General features: G+C 35.8%; 1 protein-coding gene across 3 annotated transcripts in view; it reads left to right on the top strand.

Moving 5' to 3' along the window:
• The window catches only part of TBC1D23 (TBC1 domain family member 23), a 32,909-nt gene extending 11,666 nt beyond the window's left edge, over nucleotides 1-21,243 (top strand). For 2 of the 3 annotated variants that reach the window (XM_048293873.1, XM_048293875.1), the window contains exons 6-19: nucleotides 1,546-1,670; nucleotides 1,784-1,827; nucleotides 2,731-2,834; nucleotides 3,621-3,743; nucleotides 4,683-4,775; nucleotides 7,308-7,478; nucleotides 7,703-7,745; nucleotides 8,499-8,605; nucleotides 9,267-9,409; nucleotides 10,819-10,863; nucleotides 13,920-14,008; nucleotides 16,746-16,881; nucleotides 18,044-18,238; nucleotides 19,406-21,243. In XM_048293873.1, coding sequence (XP_048149830.1) covers nucleotides 1,546-1,670; nucleotides 1,784-1,827; nucleotides 2,731-2,834; nucleotides 3,621-3,743; nucleotides 4,683-4,775; nucleotides 7,308-7,478; nucleotides 7,703-7,745; nucleotides 8,499-8,605; nucleotides 9,267-9,409; nucleotides 10,819-10,863; nucleotides 13,920-14,008; nucleotides 16,746-16,881; nucleotides 18,044-18,238; nucleotides 19,406-19,487 — 1,500 coding nt within the window. In that variant the 3' untranslated portion in view covers nucleotides 19,488-21,243. The remainder of the gene's footprint in view (nucleotides 1-1,545; nucleotides 1,671-1,783; nucleotides 1,828-2,730; nucleotides 2,835-3,620; nucleotides 3,744-4,682; nucleotides 4,776-7,307; nucleotides 7,479-7,702; nucleotides 7,746-8,498; nucleotides 8,606-9,266; nucleotides 9,410-10,818; nucleotides 10,864-13,919; nucleotides 14,009-16,745; nucleotides 16,882-18,043; nucleotides 18,239-19,405) is intronic. The other variant, XM_048293874.1, reaches the window with a different exon arrangement.
• Nucleotides 21,244-21,547: the final 304 nt, after the last annotated feature.

Raw genomic sequence — 21,547 nt, 5'->3', positions numbered from 1 at the left:
TATGCAATACAAAATCATGGTACTGTGCTTGCACAGGCAAAGTCTGTAATTTAATAAAGAAGACTTTGATGTATGAACCCTTCTAGGTTCTTTCATACTCATTGGCTATGTAAAATCTTTTTCAACTTTGTGTATTTTCAGTTAAGGAAGACTGAAACGAATTACTGAACTGTGGGGTCTGTATTTGGGTTTTTTGGTTTTTTTACTTAAGGCTGCTGTCAATTTTAGAATAAAAATGTGTCTAGGAAAAATTTTCATATCCTCCAAATCTGCCTTTTGCCAGTCATGAGCCTTCCAAAGAGAAATCAGGTTGTTTTTTTTTTGCTGCTCCGTTTCCATTTTTTAATAGAATTTTCCGTAGTAAATATGAAGTTCTTTGAAGCTGTTTATTAGAATTTTGGTGCCTAATTAGAAAAAGAATCTTCTCTCTGAAAGGTGGTAGTGAAGTAAGCTGGTGTAGCTGCCAGTCCTCAATGCTGTGCTTCCTGGTGTACAATTTAAGGAAAAAATCTTTAGATTCATTTTATATAATGAGATTACAGTAAAATTCCCTGTTTCATGTGTGAAAAAACTCAGTCTATATAGGTGTGTTACTAATACATAGAAATATATAAGCAACATACAGAGACCTGCCATTGACGTCTTGTTCATGGATGTTTTGTCTTCGGTTGCATTTGAGTCAGAATTGAATAGATCTTTTTATCTTTTGTTATAAAACTATACTAGGAAGTGTTGAAATATTCCATGATAGTGTTTAAAAACAGATGCCAAGGTTTTGAAAGCTGTAGCTGTGTTGATACAGAATTAGTGTGCATCAGTAAGACCCCAGTGAAGTCAGGTGGTATGCATTTGAGTTAGGTATGACTGTAAATGTTATCTGGCATGTATGGAAAGAAGTTTCTACCTTTTATCTTCTTTGAACTTTGCATATCAGAGAGGATGTATTTTCAAGTGGGAACATGGGAACAGGCAAAGAGTTTCTTAAATGGTAATGAAAATTTTCTGATGCTTGCAAATGTTTAATTACTCAGTCATAAGGAATCATAATGTAATGCTAAGTAAGTGATGTTGTCAAACTAATGTGCAACCATGTTCAATTAGCCCAATTCTACTGTGGAAAATAAAAATAATTATGTTTGCAGGAGCCTTTCAAAGCCCTAATTACTATGCTATTTGAGTAAATATATTCTCTTATGATTGTCTTGTTGGTATAATTGGTATTTAGCAGTGGCTGTGAGCTAAACAGTATTCCAGCTTGTTTGTGTTATCTGTGGTTGAATTTGCAAGGCTGGCAGTGTACAGCCAACTTTGCCTTCACAATAGGTATATTTATTCACAGATAATCTGTAGTATTGTGCCCTATTTCCATAAAAATCGGTTTAAAGGTTAGAACCATCCTTCAATACACTGTGCAGATGTAGGTTTTTATCATAATTTTGTTAGGTATATTTTCTTTTAGATATCTTTTATCTCTGTTGTAAATGTATTCCTGTTAAGATTGTTCCTCGTAATTGCTTTTTCTCACATTATTTTCCAATTTTTTAGCTTGGAAGCCTCTTCTCATACTACTGTTCAGCTGAAGTCACTCAGGCAATATGGGATGGATATCTACAACAAGCAGATCCATTCTTTATTTATTTCTTAATGTTGATCATCCTTGTCAATGCAAAGTAAGTGTATAGTTAATTCTTTGGAACATTCTTTACTGACACTGTTTTAATCCAGGCTTGTTTCATTTTGGTTTTACTGACTTAATGTATGCCTGTGACTTTACTGTTTTCAGAGACGTTATCTTAGCACAAGAATCAGATAAAGAAGAAATGATAAGTAAGTACTTCTCTTACATAGCTGCTAGTGAAATTACTGTATACTGTAATCCCCATTTATGACTATTTTTAATGGCTAAAATGCTAGATTGTTTATTTCCATGTGATTTTTCTCACTAGTGAATCCCTTCACCCACTAATTCTTTTCTTACTGTTCTTCTGCTGCCTTGTCCTGGACCATCTTTCTGTGTTTCCTTTTAGTGCTCCCACATGTAGCTTTATACTTCAGTTTGAAGTACTTGAAACAATCATCTTGTTTCTAAGCCCAAAGCAACAGCTTCATTAAAGCTACTGCACTTACTGCATTTTCTGGGTTATCTTCATATGCACTTGATTTGAGCTTAAGTCATTGTTTTTATAGAAAATGCATTAAATTTCAGTGAAAAACGTAAATAACTCTTGCCTTTGTATATTTTTTTTTTACATACATAATACACTGTAATTAATAATCTCTAGTAGTTCAAAGTGAGTGTGCTTGGAATTTTGTCTTTACCATATACTGCGGAACTACACCCTTGCATTATCCTGGACATAGAACAGTGCTGCTGATTAAGTACTCATTTGAAAGGATTTTCATGGTCAGAGCTCTTTAGAAAAAGTAGCTGACTTAGAATTAGAACTGAAACTATACAGAACTAAAACTATACAGAAGTAAGAATGTGGTAAAAAATAATTTGCATAAAAGGTTTGAGTTTCTAGCAAAAAGCCTGGGTTTTCTATGGATAAGGAATATTTCATGTATCTGCTATTTTCATCTGGCGAGTGGATCAATATTCATGTTTACTCAATACACTAGATTGTTATGCCTTATTAAAAATGAGTTCTTTTGTGATTTAGAATGATCTATGTTGCTTGATTTCTCTGTCTGAAATAGTGTTGCATTTATGTTGTTTGTCTGTCTCAGAATTCTTAGAAACATCACCAGCCAATCTTGATTTAGAGGATATAGAAGATCTCTTCTCTTTGGCACAATATTACTGTAGCAAAACTCCAGCTTCTTTCAGGAAGGTAATAACAGTAATTTTGAAATTCTCTTTTTGGTGAGTGTTTAAGCTCCTGCTGACAGTAACTTTGAATATTTCATTGCGATGTTCTTTTTTTAAACAATTTTTTCATGTTGTTGCTCTGGTGGTATTTACTTGTTAGGGTCTTTGAAAATAATGTTAAGTGAAATATGTTAGAGAGAAGCTTCCCTGCAATATTCTCACTTCATGACTGATAACCTCATTTTCTAAACGAGGTTATTGTAAGAACTGATGAAGCTAAACTTCATATTGACACAATTGAATTGTAGTACACTGCACAGCAGTGCTACCTGTAATTGCAATAACAAAGAGGAAAAAGTTACTTACTGTAGATGTCTATTATCACCTGCACTGTTTTTGCAGCTCTTCCCTACTCACGATATCTGACTTAGTGAATGAGTGAATGAAATGAAAGTATTTGATAGCCATTGCCTTTGGCGTGTATGTACTTCCTCTGATGTGTGTAGACAGGAATAGGAGGGTTTTTGTTGGGAAAAAACAAAACAAAGAACTAAAAACCAAATACCAGAGGCACTGCATCATGTTGGCATGGTCAAAGTGGTGGACAAGCTGTGTAATGGAAGTGCTGTGTAATGGAAGTGCTGACCTTGCCATGATTTTCAGAAAGAATTTCAGTTGATCAAAATGCGGGTAGGATACGCATGTGTGGAACTTAATATTTGTGACTTAGCGGATATAGTTTTATTTTAAACTTTCACCCATAAAGACAATGGCTTCAGTTAATTTTTTTTTTTCCTTGCTTTATTAGGACAACCACAGTCTTTTTGGCAGCAGCTTGCTGGGCCTCAAAGATGATGACACAGACTTGAGCCAGGCTCTCTGTCTAGCAGTTTCTGTGTCCGAGATTCTGCAAGCAAATCAGCAACAAGGAGTCAGTATACTGAATTAACCTTCCCCCTCAGTTTTATAGAAAAGAATCACTAACCATTAGTTTTAAATGCTAACAGCACAAATGAGTATTTGCTGTTTCAGGAGAGATATTTTTGTCTTAAAAGTTTTCTCCCTTGTAAATGATCTTCTGTCTTCAATGCATTTGTGCTGTAGCAAGGAGCATAGGGGAGCTTAAGATAGCTGATTTGAATTTGAGGAGTGTGAGCTTAAAGCAATATCTCACTGATTTAAATTCCTTTCCAAATGTAGCTACTGTAGAGGAAAATTCAAAACTCACTACTCAGTACCTTTGAAAAGAATGCTGCTAAGGAATATCTATCCTTTGTCAATGAAAGGTTTAAATGAAAAAAAGAAAATTGATTAAACCTATTTCAGTAGAAGTTAATTGCAGACACAGATGCAGGGACTTCACTAGAAATATTTAAGACCCATATATGGATCATAATGTAGTTAGATTACGGTGTTTCTTACACTACTGACTTCATGTAGCAGTTTCCAGGCCCCAGTTTTGTCATGCATAGTTTGTTTGGGTTTTTTCCTCGTCCAAGTAAAGTTAAGCATATTTATATCCTTTCCAAGTTGGTGGGATATAAAGCTATCCTTATATGCTGTGCTGATTAGTAGTGGATTCTTGGATTGTCTCATTCCTGCTATGTTTCCTCGCAGTAGAAATTACATAATTGTACTTGGATGATCCTTTCCAATGCACAAGCTGATGTATTAATGGAAAGCTGATACTAGAATACTATTGGTGATCTGGTAACTGTAGACAAAGTTCACATTAATCAAATGCAGTAAGATTTTTTTAATAGCTCTTAGCCCTTTCAAGCAATTCCTGTAGTATTGGAATTAGTATTAGAATGTAATTGAATTCTGTCAATAGTTATGCAATTTTAAAATTTAAGAATTTCTCTTTCAGGAAGGAGTGAGATTCTTTGTGGTGGATTGTCGTCCTGCAGAGCAATACAATGCTGGGCATTTATCAACAGCATTTCATTTAGACTCAGATTTGGTTTGTATGCTCTTTGTTTCTATATTTGCATGCTAAGTGAGATAGAAGGGGAGAGAAAGGTCTGTCTTGAAAAATAAAGTATCCTTTCTTCAGGCTCTAGTCTGTGAACTGCAGTGTCTAGCTATGTGATGATAAGGTTTCAAAAACTAGCTTCTCTAAAGGAGATGGTAGAACCATCATTTTACTGAGAAGTTTAGTCCATAATGATATTAGAATTTGGGATTCCAGATTTCCTGTTCTTTGGTTAGGAATGGAAAGCCATGCAGACTAAAGACTATACATTGCTTGGAGGAGAAATCTCTTTTTAGCATCCTGATTTCCAGTGAAGGGTGTAATTAATTTTAAAAAAGAGGACTTTTTTTTCTTTGTCCCTTTTTTTTGTCTCAGCCAGTCTCCTTTTATGGGGCATATGTCTTGAAAAGGATTTGGTTGCTTCTTTAAAATTTTTGTAGTACAATATGAAAGAGAAAGTGCATTAATTTTGGCACTGAGGTGTGCTATGGATGAATAACTTCAATAAAGATTTTGTAGTTTCTATTTGATAGTGAATTCCTAATTGAACATTCAGTCATCTTTTTCTCTGTCCTTTTTTCCCCCAAAATCACTTCCATTTCAGCAGTGTATTCATCACATCTCGATTAGCCCTCAACTATTTTACTTTAAGAAGTCTATGGAAGCTGTATGGAATGATTTATATGGATATACACCATAAAAGACTTTTATACTTATAGTTAAGTTCAGTCCTGCATCTAATGTCTTTACCTCTCTAATTCGAATGATGCATTATTCAGTATTATATGCAAAAATATAATTACATAGGAGAGAAAAGGAGGCCAAGGGGCGATCTTAGTGCTTTCTATAACTATCTGAAGGAGGTTGTAGCAAGACAGGTGTTAGTCTCTTCTCCCAAAAAGGAGAAGAGGAAGTGCCTTCGTGTCGCACCAGGGGAGGTTTAGGTTAGATATTAAGAAAAATTTCTTCCCTGAAAGGGTTCTCAAGTATTGGAACAGGCTGTCCAGGGAAGGGGTTATACCATTACTGGAGGTATTTATTACTTGTAGCCACACTTGGCACCTGGGGACGTGGCTTAGTAGTGCAGAGTTGGCAGTGTGAGGTTTGTGGTTGGACTCAATGACAAGGATCTTTTCCAACATAAATGATTCTTTGATATAGTGTGGGTTTTAACCTAGATCTAAGAACATTTAGGAAAAAACTTTCCTACGTGGGTGTTCTGCTAACCTTAATTGAATGTCGTATTCAATGAAGTAGAAATAAGCATTATAAATTATTAAGTAGTACAAAAAGCTGATAGTATATGAAAAAGGAGTCCATGAAAACAAGTTTTAAATTAGATGTGATCAGTTCATATGTATTTAAATTGTATATTGGGATTAACTTTTGCAGTGTGTGTCAGTTGGTATGATTAGGGTCCTTCATGAGCCATGGTGGATGAACATCACCAGATTCATCCTTGTTTTTAAAAGTTTAATGCTAGGAAAATATTACAGGGAAAAATCTTTGTGATAAAAAGTCATTAATGGAATTTCAGTGCATTTTATATTCTTGTATGTGCAAAGTACAGAAAAATTATTGTAAGAGGAGACAATGTGGAAAGAAAGCACTTTGGAGTCTGTCTCATTTATAGATAGAGGAAGTAGTGAGATTTAGGATCTGTGTAATAAAGCAGCAGCCTTTATGTCTAGGAAAACCCCAGTTAAAATTCAGCCTTACTTACTGATGGCTAAGTTGTGTACTTGTGACTTTGTCCTTCATCATTTGATCCACTGTAAAGGCTAGATAATGAGAGTCCCTTCTGCCCCCTTGCCTCCCAGTCCAGGTCAAAATTTCCTTATGAGTTTAAGTAAGTACCTTCCCCACAAACACAGGTTAAAATTTTAGCTGTATTGAGAAAGTCCTTGTTTCTCCATCTCTCTCATATAGAAATTATGTTTTTGCATGTGTAGTAGGCCTTCATGTATCACAGCCTTAACTTTTTGAGAGTACAAAGAATCACAGATACCTACTTGTACTCTCAGTTGTGATTTCTTTTCCCAAATCTTGATAAGTAAATAATAAAAAGCTTAGTGGGGAGACAACAAGAGGAAGACTTTACTGGCACCTAGAAATTCTAGGTAATTTAAAGGGTTTCAAATCTCCAAAGTTTGAATGTGTTGTGCCCAAGCATGTGTAAATATGGAAACCAGTCCCACTGCTATATTACCAAATGAATGCAACATGAAAGTTGCAAAGACTTGTTCCATTATTATTTGATGCCTTCAAAAATAAGCTAATAAACGTTGTGTTTCTTTCCTGGGGAGAGCAAGTGGGGTGAGGAAGTAAAGGACCATTCACAGTGTTCTTTATGTAACACGAGGTCTTGGGCAGGTTCCATGTGTGTGTGACTTGTACAGTGCTGATACTGCCTTGTTTGTGCTCAACAAATTGTAACCATCCTCAAAGTTTGTCTCCTTTCACCACTTGTGTTACAATATCTTGGTGTCAAACAGCATTTTTTGTTTGTTCGTTCCACAGATGCTTCAAAACCCATCTGAATTTGCACAGTCTGTGAAATCCCTGTTAGAAGCACAAAAACAATCTATTGAGTCTGGCTCCATCGCTGGTGGGGAACATCTCTGCTTCATGGGAAGTGGCAGAGAAGAAGAAGATATGTATATGAACATGGTGTTAGCACATTTCTTACAGGTACAATTAACTTGCCACTGGTTTAACAGCTGAAATGAAGTGTGTCTGCATGTGTTATTGATGGTAAATGGCAAAACATTTCCCCCTTAAAAAAAAATTCTTAACTGTTTTTTACATTACTGGAGTTTACAGTTTTTAGTAAACTAACCCATGTTTCATTACTGTACTTGCCAAACTTACTCCACAGGCTTTTGCTCTGATCAGAATTGTCTTTTCTGTTGCAGAAAAATAAGGAGTATGTAAGCATTGCCAAAGGAGGCTTTATGGGTAAGCTTATTAATAATGAACTTAGACTTGAAAAATCTTGACATCTTAACGCTGTTGGTATTTTTATGAGGCTTTTGCTAAAAACCATCTAAATGAATAGCAACTACTCATTTGTCGGGTTTTTGTTTTGTGTAAGTAAACACTGTGCACTTGTACATTTGTGGTTAACTCTTAGGGCTTGCCCAAATTTCTGAGTGGTGAAAAATTAATGCAGGAACTGGGGAAATTCCCTCTTTCTTCCAAATTATCATTCTTGTTGTTTTAGCCCCTGTAGATTGCAGATTCATATGAAGATGCAACTTCAGAATTTTTAATTGCTGTTATGATTTCTTAAATCAGCAGTTCATAATTCTGCAGTTGATGTTGCTGGAAATAATCAGGCTTTACAACAGTGGAGAGATCTGTGCTACTATATGAGTATAGAGGCATTTCTAGTCTGTATGTCCAGTGTTCTAAGAGCTGTCTTCCAAGATCAAAGCAGTGATTTGTTTTTAATTGCTGCTGTATTCTAACTGTTTACTAAAATAATTAGTATATTAGGTAGATAAATAGGCATTAGATAATTAGATTATCGTAATGCCGTTGTACTACTGAAAGAAAAGCCAGGGATTATTATCATGATATCTGAATTTATCTGTTTTATTAAATCATGGGGAAAAAATTGTTACTGATTAGTCTTGGGTATATACAATATTTTCATCAACAGACGAAGTCCAATGTAAATCTGAATGTTTTTTAATGGCCTTTTAACAGCCCTCCAGCAGCACTTAGCAGATATCAATGTGGAAGGACCAGAAAATGGATATGGTCACTGGATTGCTAGTACGTCAGGCTCAAGAAATAGCATAAACTCTGTTGATGTAAGTGACGTTTTGGCATAAGTGTTGTAGTGGGATGGGAGCCCTAAGTGTACTGAATTTTTTCTTCACATTCCTCATTCTATTCTGCAAAATGCATTATTGCAAGTCATGACTGTTTTCACTTGTGTGTTTAATTTCAAACTATGATCACTGTCTAGTCAGAGGTGACCTAAACATTTTTATCCTCTGGAGAGGAAGAGCTTGTAGGTAAGAACTTGCTGTAGCAAGAATACATGTAATAGAAAACTCTTTCCCTGGCTCTTATTCACTCTGGGAATAAGTTACTATGAAGTGGCATACAATTTCATGGCAAAACTCAAAATTGTATCTTTTCTCCAGCTGACATACTATGTGTAGAATTTACCTTTTGATTTGGATGCAATGTATCATTAATAGGATTCCTTTGTCTGGATGTTCATAGCAGGGTGCTCACTAATATAGTTTGTCAGGCTTGCTTTATGGGATCATATTTTCCTCAGTCACATATCATTGCTGTTATTTGATAGAACTCTAAAGAAATACTCAATTCTGTAATTAATGTTCTACTGAGTACCAAAAAGTAAATTACTATTTTGTAGTCTGTTTCCTTTCTTAATAAATTCATTGAGATGAAATAACATATTTTTTATATGATTAATCCTGAGAGGAGCTCCTTTTACAGGGTGATGCTCCTAATGGTTCAGGTGATGGAAAAGGAGTGAAGTCCCTGGTGAATAAAATGACGGTTGCTTTGAAGACGAAATCTGTGAATGTGAAAGAGAAAGTTATCAGTTTTATTGAAAATACATCTACTCCAGTGGACAGGTGCGTCACATATCTCACTGTGCCTTAGCTGGGAGCATCCTAGTTCATGTGGCTGTTTTGTAAGCATGAAAACTGGGCTGATTAGGAAAAAGTTCTCTTCCATATTCAGTTTTTAGATTTTCTGCCTCTACCCTCCTCATAATTTTATCATGATCCAGGGAGCCTACTGTGCTGCCTTAGTCCCTGTTGCCTTGAATATTTACCTAGAATTTGTCATTTAATTTCACTTCTATAATGTGTCAATTTTGTGTTCAGTCCAAAAGTGAACAATAATTTCACTTTTATTTCAGTTCTTCCCCATCCTGACTCTAATGAAATGGATAAATTACAGCAGGATCCTGGATAGGTTTTTTGGTTGGTTGGTTTTGTTCAGTTTTGTTTTTTTTTTTTACTGCTGCATCTTGTCAAATTGAGTTTAACTCTTTCAAAGATCTTGATTTTTTTCAAGTCCTGCTGTAAAGCTGCTTTTCAAACCCAGAATCTGCCTTTGGTTTTTGTGTCTTCCAATTACAACTAGGAATGAGAATGTGCAAGTACATTGAAGAACACTTTCGAATTTGGAAGTCATCATTCCAAATACTTAACTAAATGTAAGAATAACAGCTTTCATCTGTCAGAGCTTTAAATGAAAATCCTGTTGTAGTTCTTTAAATTCCAGCCTTTGAAGTTGTATGTTGAATAACAAGCTGGTATTCAAGAATCTCAGAGACCTAGCATTTATTTGATAACAGGATTTAAAATACATGCCAAATGAAGAGTAGTTCTTAATAGTCTTGTACCTCAGATCATTCCTTCTTTTTGTGTTGGAAAATGTTTTTTTTAAATTAGTATTACTACTTTTATTTCACAATTAGAGGCAAAAAATTCTTAAATAGCATTTGGTAGTAGCTTTTGCTGTGTGAAGAATTAAACTGAATTAATATGAAGATTTAAACTGAAAGAGGGTAGATTTAGATTAGATATTAGGAAGAAAATCTTTACAGTGAGGGTGGTGAGGCACTGGCACAGGTTGCCCAGGGAAGCTGTGGATGCCCCATCCCTGGAAATGCTCAAGGCCGGGCTGGATGGGGCTTTGAGCCACATGGTCTGCTGTGAGTTGTCCCTGTGCGTGGCAGGGGGTAGAACAAGTTGGTCTCTAGGGTCCCTTCCAACCCAAGCCATTCAGTGAAATCAAGTAATGCTTACATGTAAGCCACAAGTAGCATGGGAAATGCATCTTTTAGTAGATTTTTTTGGTAAATATTTTCTTTACCTCGTTTCCAGCTTTCTTGAAGCCTTGTTTTTATTTACAAGCATCCTCCTTGAAGAAGATACATTGCCAATATAGAGAATTTCAGCTATTTATCTAGGTTTTTCCTTTACATTTTTTTTAATTCTTTTGTTCTGTCCTCTGCCCCAATGTACTGTAGAATACCTTTCAATATTTCCTGGCCAGACAGAGCAAGCCTGGAGCGGTAAGCTTGATAATTAAGCAGTCTGACTAAAACCACCTTTCTTGTATTTAGCATGGCATCACAATGTTTGTAAGCATTGGTTACACTGACAAGATTGCTTGCATATTTTGATATTAATTTGATTTTTTGGAATATATTAAGACTATTGCTTTTTACAAGCACTGGTCAAGAGACTAAAGGAAGAAAAAGGAATGTATTGGCAGTGCTTTCTTCTCTTAGTTTCTGCTTTGTTATTTCTGTTCTTTTCCTTACTATTGCTTTTTATGGAATTTTTTTTTACCTGTCATTTCCTATATACATTTTATTAGTAGCCTGTACTAGTAGAAGAGATCGGGAGCAATTACTGAACAAATTATGGCTTTAGGTTCTAACAACAGAGACTACAGATGTGAAAAGTAAACTGTTCATAAAAAAATCATCAGAACTTAGATATGGTAGGAAATCCATATGGAAATTCTGTCTGGAAGTCTCAAATTTTTATGCTTATCACATGGTGATAGAACATGCTGATAGAAACAGACATGCTCATTACTGGGAAAAGAGAAATGATAATAAGTAAATATGCTTTGCAGTTCTACCTCATCTTGTTCACGTAACTACTGCATTTCATGCAAATGTGGAGGCCCTTCACATTTGCCTCACATACACACATGCCTCACAGTGTTTTATAATTATTTCAGAAATAAAACTTGTGAATTGAGTTTATATAAAATTACTTGTGGTAATTGAAGAGCAGCTCATGCATAATCACTTTGGAACTTTGATTATACTTTAGGAATTCTGTAGCTTTTGACCTTCTTACACTGAAATGCATGAAGATTAAAGCTGGATGAATTATTGAAAATTTTAAAAGTGGGTTTTCAAGAATTTTTGACTAATTTTTCTTTCAAGTAGTTTGCACATAATTTGATCTGGGATTCACCCAAAAGCACCACAGAAAGGTGTTGTTTGTGTGAGCAAAATCAGTAGTAATGTTAACCTGGATTCTATAAAAGAAGAACAGTGGGAATGGCCCAGTAGCACATAGTATGTTTTGTTAATTTGGAAATACTAAAGATCATGGGGATTGTACCCCACATTTTGTTGATCTGTTTCTAGAATATGGTGAAAAAGTGTTAAAATATCCAATTAAATATATGGTGATTCTTTGATAACTCAGAGATGCATGAATCTGTATTTGTAACCAAGTTTTGATACATTGAGATTTTACTTTGGTTATTTTGCTTATTCCTTTCGCTCCTATTGCGTATCTTCTTTCCTTGGGTAGATGCAATAATAAATTAGCTCACACTATATATCCCTAGAGTATTTTCTTAAAATCAAAGTTCTTAAAAACCTAGAATGGCATTTTTTCTGCATACATTCAATTAGATCTACTTTGTGTTTATCACCAGGATGTTTCATTTGGCAGGTTTGCCACCAAAGGACTTTGCATTCAATTTTTAAACATGTAATGATGGCCTTCAACATAAACAGGTTAAAGGGAATCAATTTCTAGTTTAAGATGTTACCAGGTTTTATAAAGTAGCTTTTTACTCTCTCATTTACTCTCTTGCCTTGACTAACTTCAACTGATAAACACCAGTGAGATCTGCTCTTAGATCCTCTCTGTATAATTCAATCTGACATTAGTTAAATGTGCTGCTTCTTGCTCAATTGGTTATGTATTACTAAAGCACATTTACAAAAGCCTCCATATAGAAGCACTGCCCTCTTGAATTGTCAGTGTCATTGATGCTTATTGTCTTAAACACTAATGAGCATGTTCTTGTATGTTTATTTTTGTGCCATTGTAGACCGCATTTCTGTTTGGTTGGGTTTTTTAACTTTTCCTTATTTTGTTTATATCAGTAAATTTTACCCATAGAAAATGTTGTTTTCTTCTCTAACTCTCAATTCTACTTTCAGGTATCCCTAAGTAGTAACATTAATTTGCCTATTACTAAACCTGTTCCCTGTCCAGCTTGGTTCTACAGTAGCATGTAAACTGGAGTTTGTGAATGTACTTAAAACGGGAACCAAAGCTTAGAGTTGGTAGGAAACACAAATGCACAGTATGGGGAAAGAGGTTATTGAACTGCAGGAAAGGGACAGACAAGTTTTTTGGGTTTGTTTTGGGTTTTTTTTTAAACTGCTAAGCATTGCCAGTTCTAAAGACTAAAATCATGAACTGTTTGGTTTTTTCAGAAATTGCCTTTTTTGTGGCTTTCTGAACTTTCAGGTTTTTCTCATGTTTTTCAGGTATTCTCAGCAGTTGAGGGCAAGAGCTTTTAATTCAGCTGTGGCCATGTAACTGCAGCATTCTGAGCTGGAGCTTTAAAATATCTCAGGATTTGCAATCTTACTGTCATTCATTAAGACTCAGTTGTATGTGTTTGTGTCATTTAATATGATCTGTAGAAATAACTTAAATGTGATTTTTTGACATCAGTGTCACAATGGTGCTGGGATTGTAGCAATAGGAATTGTTTGACCAAATATTTCAAGATGTGACTCAAACTGGAAATAATTGACAGGAAGTCAGTGTTTAGGCTACAGTGGATGGTTTGTAATAACCCCACTTTGTAGTTCTTAAGGCATCTTGTTATGTTTTGAGGAATTAACCAGAAAAATTAACTTCCAGACATGTTAGTTAATAGTCTTTGGTTTTTTCATCTACATTTGGCATCCATGTGAAGTTGCCCTGACTGTCCAGATATGTTTTATTTTCATGCTAGAAACTTAGCGTCTTGTCAGTTTTCAGGTCTCTAATGTATGTTGCCATTTGAGAAGGTGAGCAGAAGTTAGGGTTTTTAAAAAAAAGTCATTTCTTTTCACTTTCTCCATTACAACAGTCAGCCTCACAAAGTGACTGAACTATGTGCTTTCACTAACCAAGTTGCTTGATGGGTCACTCACATCTTCCTTGCAGGAAGCTTCATGAAATTCTCTTGTCCTCTGTTGCACAGCTGTGTTTGCATTTTGCTAATATGTTACTGTAGAACTCAGACCATCAGTTTGAAAGTTACTTTTCTTCTCCCATCCCATGCCCTCTTCTGCCTTTTCATTGCCAACAGACATGTCAGCAGCAGTGACAGAGTAGGAAAACCCTACCGTGGTGTGAAGCCAGTATTCAGCATCGGAGATGAAGAAGAATATGATACTGGTACAGTAGAAGATTTTCCTCTTACCTCAATTAGCTTATTTAGACAAAATATTAAGTTGGGCTAAATCAAAAGAGTGTATCTTACATCTTTGTCTTGCAATATGACATTTGTCTAACTATTATTGTTGATCATGTGTGTTATGGTAGTGCCTAGGACCAACCCTTTTCAAATATATAGTAGCAGATTAAATAAAAAATAATTTGTGGTAGGCATCAGCCAACAGGAGGAAACGGAAATAGATGGGTTTAGTGGATCTTTTGTCCTCACGTGTTATTTCTTTAGTAAAGTTCTTTTTCTACACTGATTTTGTACATGTAAACTGGCAATTGTGCCTCTTACAACAGTAAGGAAAATGTAAAGGACCTAGTTTGGCTGATGTATCTCAGTTTGAATGTCTAGTATTGTCACTTAGTGTAATGATCTGAACTTTTGAAATGTAGTTGGAGCTAGACTTTAAATGGCTAATGTGTGCACACCTCTCCAGTGTTTTAGACTTTGCTTTTCAGCACTGAATCTATTAATAATTGATTCATCTCTCGATATGCATGCAGATTGCTGTAGAATAAAAACATGCAGTTTTTATTTAAATTTTTTATCTAGCTGAAAAACTGCAGGCGAAACTGGAACACCACACATTTCATAAGGGTTTGTTTGGAGTTTTTTTTTTTGAGAGCAGTTCTAACATTAGAATGGTGCAAACCTACTCTGCCCTGGTTTTGCTCTGGTAGTTTTAGTCCACTCCCAGTCATCATCTCACAAATAACTCTTCTGTGGCCAAAAGGCATATTTGGCTTCCGTGGGAGAAACAAGTAACTAGTCTGAGAATCTTTGACATGCAAAAGAAGCAATTCGTGGGGATTAATGAGAGTCATAGGTTTAAATAACATCGATGACGAACAGTTGATCATCATCTGCAATAGGAATTGTGAAGGACCAAAGTGAAATTATCAGGCAGAAGCCTTCATGCTAACAAGATATTTCTCCAAACGCCATGTAATTAAGTTTGCACAGTTCTTTGAGCATCCATAATAGTATTTGGCAAAGTCTGTGTCATTTCAGAAAACCAGCTCCTCAAAGACAGATTGTCTAGAACATGTTTTCAGTAATGGTTGTTTGCTAAGTTCTATTCATATTTCCTTTTAAAAGCACTATTACACTTGGTAATTAGTGCAATTTAAATGAGCAAAGCCAACACATATGAAGGGAAATATATATTATCTTGATACAGAAGAAGGCAAAAAGTGAACCTGTTTCTGTATAATTGTTTTTGTGAAGTTTTAGTGTTTGGGGTTTTCAGCTGTAATAATTGCAGCCTGCTCTAGGTGGATCTGCTTGAGCAGGGGGGGTTGAACCAGATAACATCCAGAGATCCCTTCTATCGTGAGTCATTCTGTGATTCTCTGACATGAGGGTGGATTATAGTTCCATTTCCTTCAATGTCATAATGTATTTTTTCAGTGAAAACCTTTTCCAAAGTGTGTTTCAAATTCTGAATTGCACTGAAGTAAACAGTTTAACAAAGTGTAGGAAACTGGCTTTGAAAAAGGCTCTATAAAGAGCTGTCTTGGGTTATTTCTGGGAGTAATTTGTATGGAGTTAATATAGTTCATTGTTTTAGATAACTAGATTGCTTAAATTCTACTGTAGCACTAAAATTACTATGTAAACATAATCACCATATTTAGACATAAAAGCAGTATTTTGCAGCTAAGTGATAACATTTGCAGGAGTTTTGGGTGTTTCACAGAGGTCTGTGCTGAAAATCATGGGCTTGAATATGTTCTTAAATGTCCTTAAAAGAGGATATGAAGCCAAAGACAACAATTTTTGCTAATGAACCGAGGTTATTCAAGGCAGTACGGACAAACTGAGTCTTTTGCTAATCTGAATGACTGGGCAATAAAATGGCCCATGAAATTCAGTATGAGTTTAATGCAAGAAAGCCACGAAAAGAACCCCAACCACTTCTAGTTTCAGATCCGAAGTGGTAGAGTGATTTTGCTGTGTCCAGGAGCAGTAGGTTTATAGTAAGTAAGTACTCAGTGCTCAGAAAAGCAAATCAAATGCTCAGAAATCTATGGTTCACCCACGCATTAAATACTGTGTGTCTTCTGCCCTTGATGTTCGAAACCATGTTTAAACAGGAGAAGGTTCAGAGAGGAGTAAAAAAGGGTGAGGAAAGATGTGAAAGGACTTTCACAACAGGCACAGCTGAGTATTAGAAGTTTTGTTATGTGAAAGACATTTTAAGGGAGGAAAAGGGATCCATAAAATAATGCCTGGCCTTGAAAGAGATCAACAGGTATTAATTTCTTATTGTAAAAGAAACTAGAAGCCATAAGAGGAGACTCTCCTGGACTGTAGTTGACTTGGTTTTGGTACTCCTTGCCAAAAGATATTGGTGGTTTAAATGCAAAAGGTTTATATGGCTTCAAGGAAAGTCTGGACAAGTCCATGTGAAAGAAATCCATGAAACTTTACTGAATGGACAAATTGAACCAGCCTAAGATATCCCCTGAGCTAAAAATACTTGTTTGCTGAGAGAAAATTGAGAGAGAAATATCAGATATGCCTTCCTTTTTCTTTCCTCCCTCTCAGTAATTCTGTGTTCAGTAATTCTTGCTTTGGACCTGTGTAGCTACAGTGGGTTTAAGCGAATTGAAAAGTTGGCTCATAGTGTGTGAAAATACATTCTCTTTTTTCTTTTAACATTTTTACCCACTCCCTTCTAAACAGATGAAATTGATAACTCCTCAATGTCAGACGATGATCGAAAAGAGGTCGTCAACATCCAGACGTGGATAAATAAACCTGATGTGAAGTATAACTTTCCATGTAATGAAGTAAAAGAAAATGGGCATATGTTTCCCAGGTACTGAAATTAATCCTAGGTTTAATGAAAATGTCCATCTTGATATACATTTTTTTAAAAATATTGGTCACTGCAGTTATTCTTTATATTAAACTAGGAAATGAAAGTAGAATGTAGAACAAAATGTTACTGTATTTGCATTCTTGGTATTTGCAGTGTTATAGAATGGTAATTATGTATAAAACCTGGTGTGAAGTTTTGCTTTGAAGAACAAGATAGTAAGAAAAATACTGTCAGTGTGCATAGGCTTATTTGCAGGACAAGGTAGACCCAAGTGTCCATGACTCCATTTTTTCTTATTTACCTGTCTGTGTATGTTGTACTTCACACCCATCTTGCCCCTAAGATTCAGTGGCCTTGCTCATGTTGCAAGAGCAGAACATGATGCTTGCTTTGACTTCCCCAAAGAGTGCACATCCTGTTGAACCTGGACAACAGAAACCTGTGATGGGATTTCTCTTGCATCATGGTCTGTTCTTGTCTTTTATTATTATTTTTCCATTAGATCAGTCATTTATGGTGTATGATTGTATGTAATCAGTCATAGTATGATTTTTCAAACTGAACTGAAACTCAGCCAGTGTGTTCCCACTGCTAGCTGAACGTGCATTCCTTCCATGAAGAAGGCAGAAGTTGGTCCTGCACTGAGAGGGCAGATCAGCGGGTCAGTGGTAGTGCTGGCACAGGGACTGACAGTCATGGAGTGCCAGCACATCCTTCTAACTTAATTTGATGCTCCATGTGTAGAGTTGCCCTTTTGTAGGTGGAAGGATGGGGTTGGGGTGTGATTGAAGGGGGAGAGAGAGGCTGGAGGCACTGTGCATGGCCTGACAGGTTGCTGGTGGCTGTCATCTGTGCTGAGAGAGCAAAGGCTGTTGTGTTGGGGTACCCATGTGAACCACTGCCCACTCTGGCTTTGTATGCTGGAGGGGATGCCATGCTTGTTTTCAGAAATGGCCATGCTACAGTACTCAAGGAAAATCTGAAGTATTTTGTAGAGCTTTCTTAATTAGATATTATGAAAATATTAAAACTGTTTCTTAGATTTGGTAACTGTATTGTCTAGCTCTCTCCATGTAGCTTATTCATAGAATTTAACTTTCTAAATAGCTGATATTTAGTTCATTAACAAAACTAATTTGTCTTTTTCTTTTCCCTCAAGTCATCTCCTAGTAACAGCAACTCATATGTACTGTCTGAGGGAGATTCCGTCACGAAAGGGACTGGCTTACATACAGTCTCGACAGGCACTCAACTCTGTAGTCAAAATCACATCCAAGAAGAAACACCCAGAACTGATCACCTTTAAATACGGAAATAGCAATACTTCAGGCATAGAAATTCTGGCAGTTGAAAGGTAAGCCATCTCAGCAGAGGTGTATGTGGTAATGATATCCAGGATGCTGTACACTGGAAATCAGAGCTATGCTGTAACTCCCAGAATTGAGTTCAAAAGTAATAGTTTTTGTTTAGGAATACATCATTCAGATGTGAACTAGAAAAAAAGATCTGCCAGCAAAACAAGGAGCGTTTACAAGACCCAGAAGAGAGGAACTGCAGTATAGTTATTGGGGATGGGATGTGTGCAAGTGTGTTCTTTTTGTAATATGTCTTAAATGAAAATGAAGTAGACAGCTATCTGCAGCTAATACATGGATTTGTAAAGAGTGGGATGTAAGAAAGTGGTAATTCTTCTGTGGTATCTTTTTTTTTTTTAACATCTGAATCTGTCTGTGTGTTGTATGAGGAGTCCCGAAGCCTGAACTCAAAACTCTGATTCCCTGAAACCTGATTCCTGGAAGTTACATGTTGCCATGCTCAGTATTTGTATGCTTAAGAGGGGGGAAGGGATCAGATGGAGGAGTGTATGGGGCTTTTTTCCTCTGAGGTAGCCTCCTGTTTCTTGGCACTGTTTTAAGAAGGTTGCTGATACCAGCTGGATGTTTTCTCATCCTCTTCCTTGGAGAGAACTGTGTAAAGTGGATGCTGTGTTTTCACAAGAGAGGGGAGATGAGTTTCCTGCCTAACTAGGGACATTGTTCTATGCCTGTTGGCTCCTTAGGTTTGTAGTAGGTCAACAAAGATAAATTAAAATAATGCAGAGAACTTTGCTGCTTGTTGAATTACTTCATCACCACCTTGTGGACTGGAGCAGGTTGATCTAGAGCTATCTATAGGAATTTTAAAAAACCGCCAAAACCCGTGAAACGAAAACCAAGCAAGGACTGCTATGCTTCAGTCAGACATGCTATCTGTAGAGATTTTGAACTGCCTGACCTATCCCATTGTCATTTTTTCTTTCCAACATGGTCTGTGAAGTACTCCTCAACAGTTCGAAATTCACAAACAGGAAGTGTTTCATAATAAAATCAGGAATTAAATGCTATTTTTTTAGTATTTTTTTCATTTTAATATATTCCCCTCTTCCCTTCCTCCTAGACAGAGGAAGAATTAAAAGAATTATGGAATTTATGCTCAAAAATTTTATAGTGAATTAATGCTGGCTTTTTCTAATTTTTTTAAGGTATTTGATTCCAAATGCAGGTGATGCTACCAAAGCCATAAAACAACAGATCATGAAAGTATTGGATGCCTTGGAGAATTAATAACTAAAGACTTTGTAGAGACCTGTTTATAAAGAAGAAGCAACCAAGATACTGTATGTGGACACAAGCTGACTGTTTCCCAACTGAATACTAACTTAAGAGAATTTTTCTGTTTGCTGATGGGAATGCCTGAGTAGCAGGCTTAAGATAGGGTAAATTACTATCCATTTCTGAACAGGATTTTTGTTCTGGTTTTGTTTTTGGGGTTTTTTCTTGGTTTTGGTTTTTTTTTAAATTTTTTTTTTTTGTTTTGGAGAAGTGTTTATTATAAAGGTCAGTTTGTTTCATTTTAATGCAGCCGTAATGGGAGTCATCTGCATCTTTGCAAGAGCAAATGCAGCTGGGTTCACATTAAGTGTATTAAAGGAATTAAGGCCTGAGAGATACAGAGTAGCAGTTGAAAATGCAATGGTTTCTGAATTACTATCCCTTGCAAATAAAATGTCTCCATTGCCTACAGTCTAGAAATTTGATTTTGCCTTCTGGGTAGTATCAAAGGCTAATTAAAAATATAGGTTTGTAAATCTTAAAAATACTGTTTTCTCATTAAAAACTGTTAAGTCCAGTTTGGGCTGCATATAAATGGAAAAAATACAAGCAATTTGTAAGATGAAGAGTTTTTTTAAAGTCTTACCAGCAGCTACTAGGTTAAATAACTGGAATTTCTGGTAAGGGTTATTTTTAAATACTGAAATTACCTAGTTTTTATTACTGGGTTGTGATTTTTTTTTTAATTATGCAAAATTTTACATTTCATAGGTTGAGGCTGTTTCCCTTGTAAAGATGAGTGTATGCATTGAAATGAATGTTTCATGACAGAATATGACAGTTGAAAACAAGTTGCCTTGCTCCTCAGAAACAAAATATCTAAGAAATTTAGATGTTTAAAACCCATCAGTTCAGCACAGAAGTGAGTACCTGCTGACCAAAGGTGTTTTCAGCAAGAAGATGAATGCACACAAAACCAGGGAAGAAATTCCAGTGCTGTATACCTGTGATAAATGTATTCTTAACCAGTTGCCTTCATTGAGTCAAGCATTTGTTTATATTATTTTGAGTAACAACTTCTAAATTAGTAAATATTTGAGAGATGGCAGCTCTATGATTGGTCATCATAAGCTTTCCATTTGTTCAAGAATGGTTCTCTTGTTCAAAGCTCAGTACAGGAATGTTCTTATGGGCAAGGCAGAGCATCTTTGTAGACTGATGGGAAATCATCAAAAACTGCAAAAAAAAAGATAGTGGGGATTAGCTTTGCTGCATGGAATCTTCTGAGTATTTCAATCAAAGCCTATGATTTGGTACTTCATCAGAAGGTAAAAAAAGTTAAACTGACCTTTATAAAAAACGTTTATTCTAAGTTATTTTACTAGGAATCAAGCTAGGGCACTTTAATTCTGAAACTAATTACTTTTTTTGCTTCTTAGTATCTGAGTAAACACCAATAGAACTTGAACTGTTGAAGATATTTGCATGAAATTGCACCTGGGCCAATGCTCATGTATTTATAGTTTTGCCCAGCAGCTGTTGTATTACATTTTCCTCTTCCTAATCCTTTCTGAAAATATCCTCAAGAGTCTCTGACTCTGTGCCTACTTCAGCAACTGAGATTTTTTCATGTAAAGATGTTTGTGCTACTGTTTATAAACTACAGTTGTAAATAAACCAGTACAATTTGAACATAACTTGTTCTGTCAGAAGGCATTTAGTTGCATACTGTATAAATTCTCTGAAGCAATTAAAAGTTTTTCCTAAAGGTGTTTTGTAAATGGAAGTGAATTTGATCTTTGGAGTGGAAGAAGCTAATTATGGATCATAGGGAGCTACTGCCATTGACTTCTTGATGTAAGTATTTCAGAATTTAAGTTAATTTCATTAAGTGCTTTTGGGTGAACCATAGTAAGCATTCACAGAAAGGTCAAAATGAATTAACAAATAATCAAGTTACAGAAAAGGTTTCTGCATAAATTCCAGACTTCTCAGCATCATATTTTTATTACGAAAATGTGGAGAGAATGATACAACACATTTCTCTAGTCAGAAGGGGAAAAAGTGAAAAT

Source organism: Corvus hawaiiensis, chromosome 2, assembly GCF_020740725.1.
Source record: "Corvus hawaiiensis isolate bCorHaw1 chromosome 2, bCorHaw1.pri.cur, whole genome shotgun sequence".
Lineage (NCBI taxonomy): Eukaryota > Metazoa > Chordata > Aves > Passeriformes > Corvidae > Corvus > Corvus hawaiiensis.
This window is presented reverse-complemented; position numbering and strand designations above follow the sequence as displayed.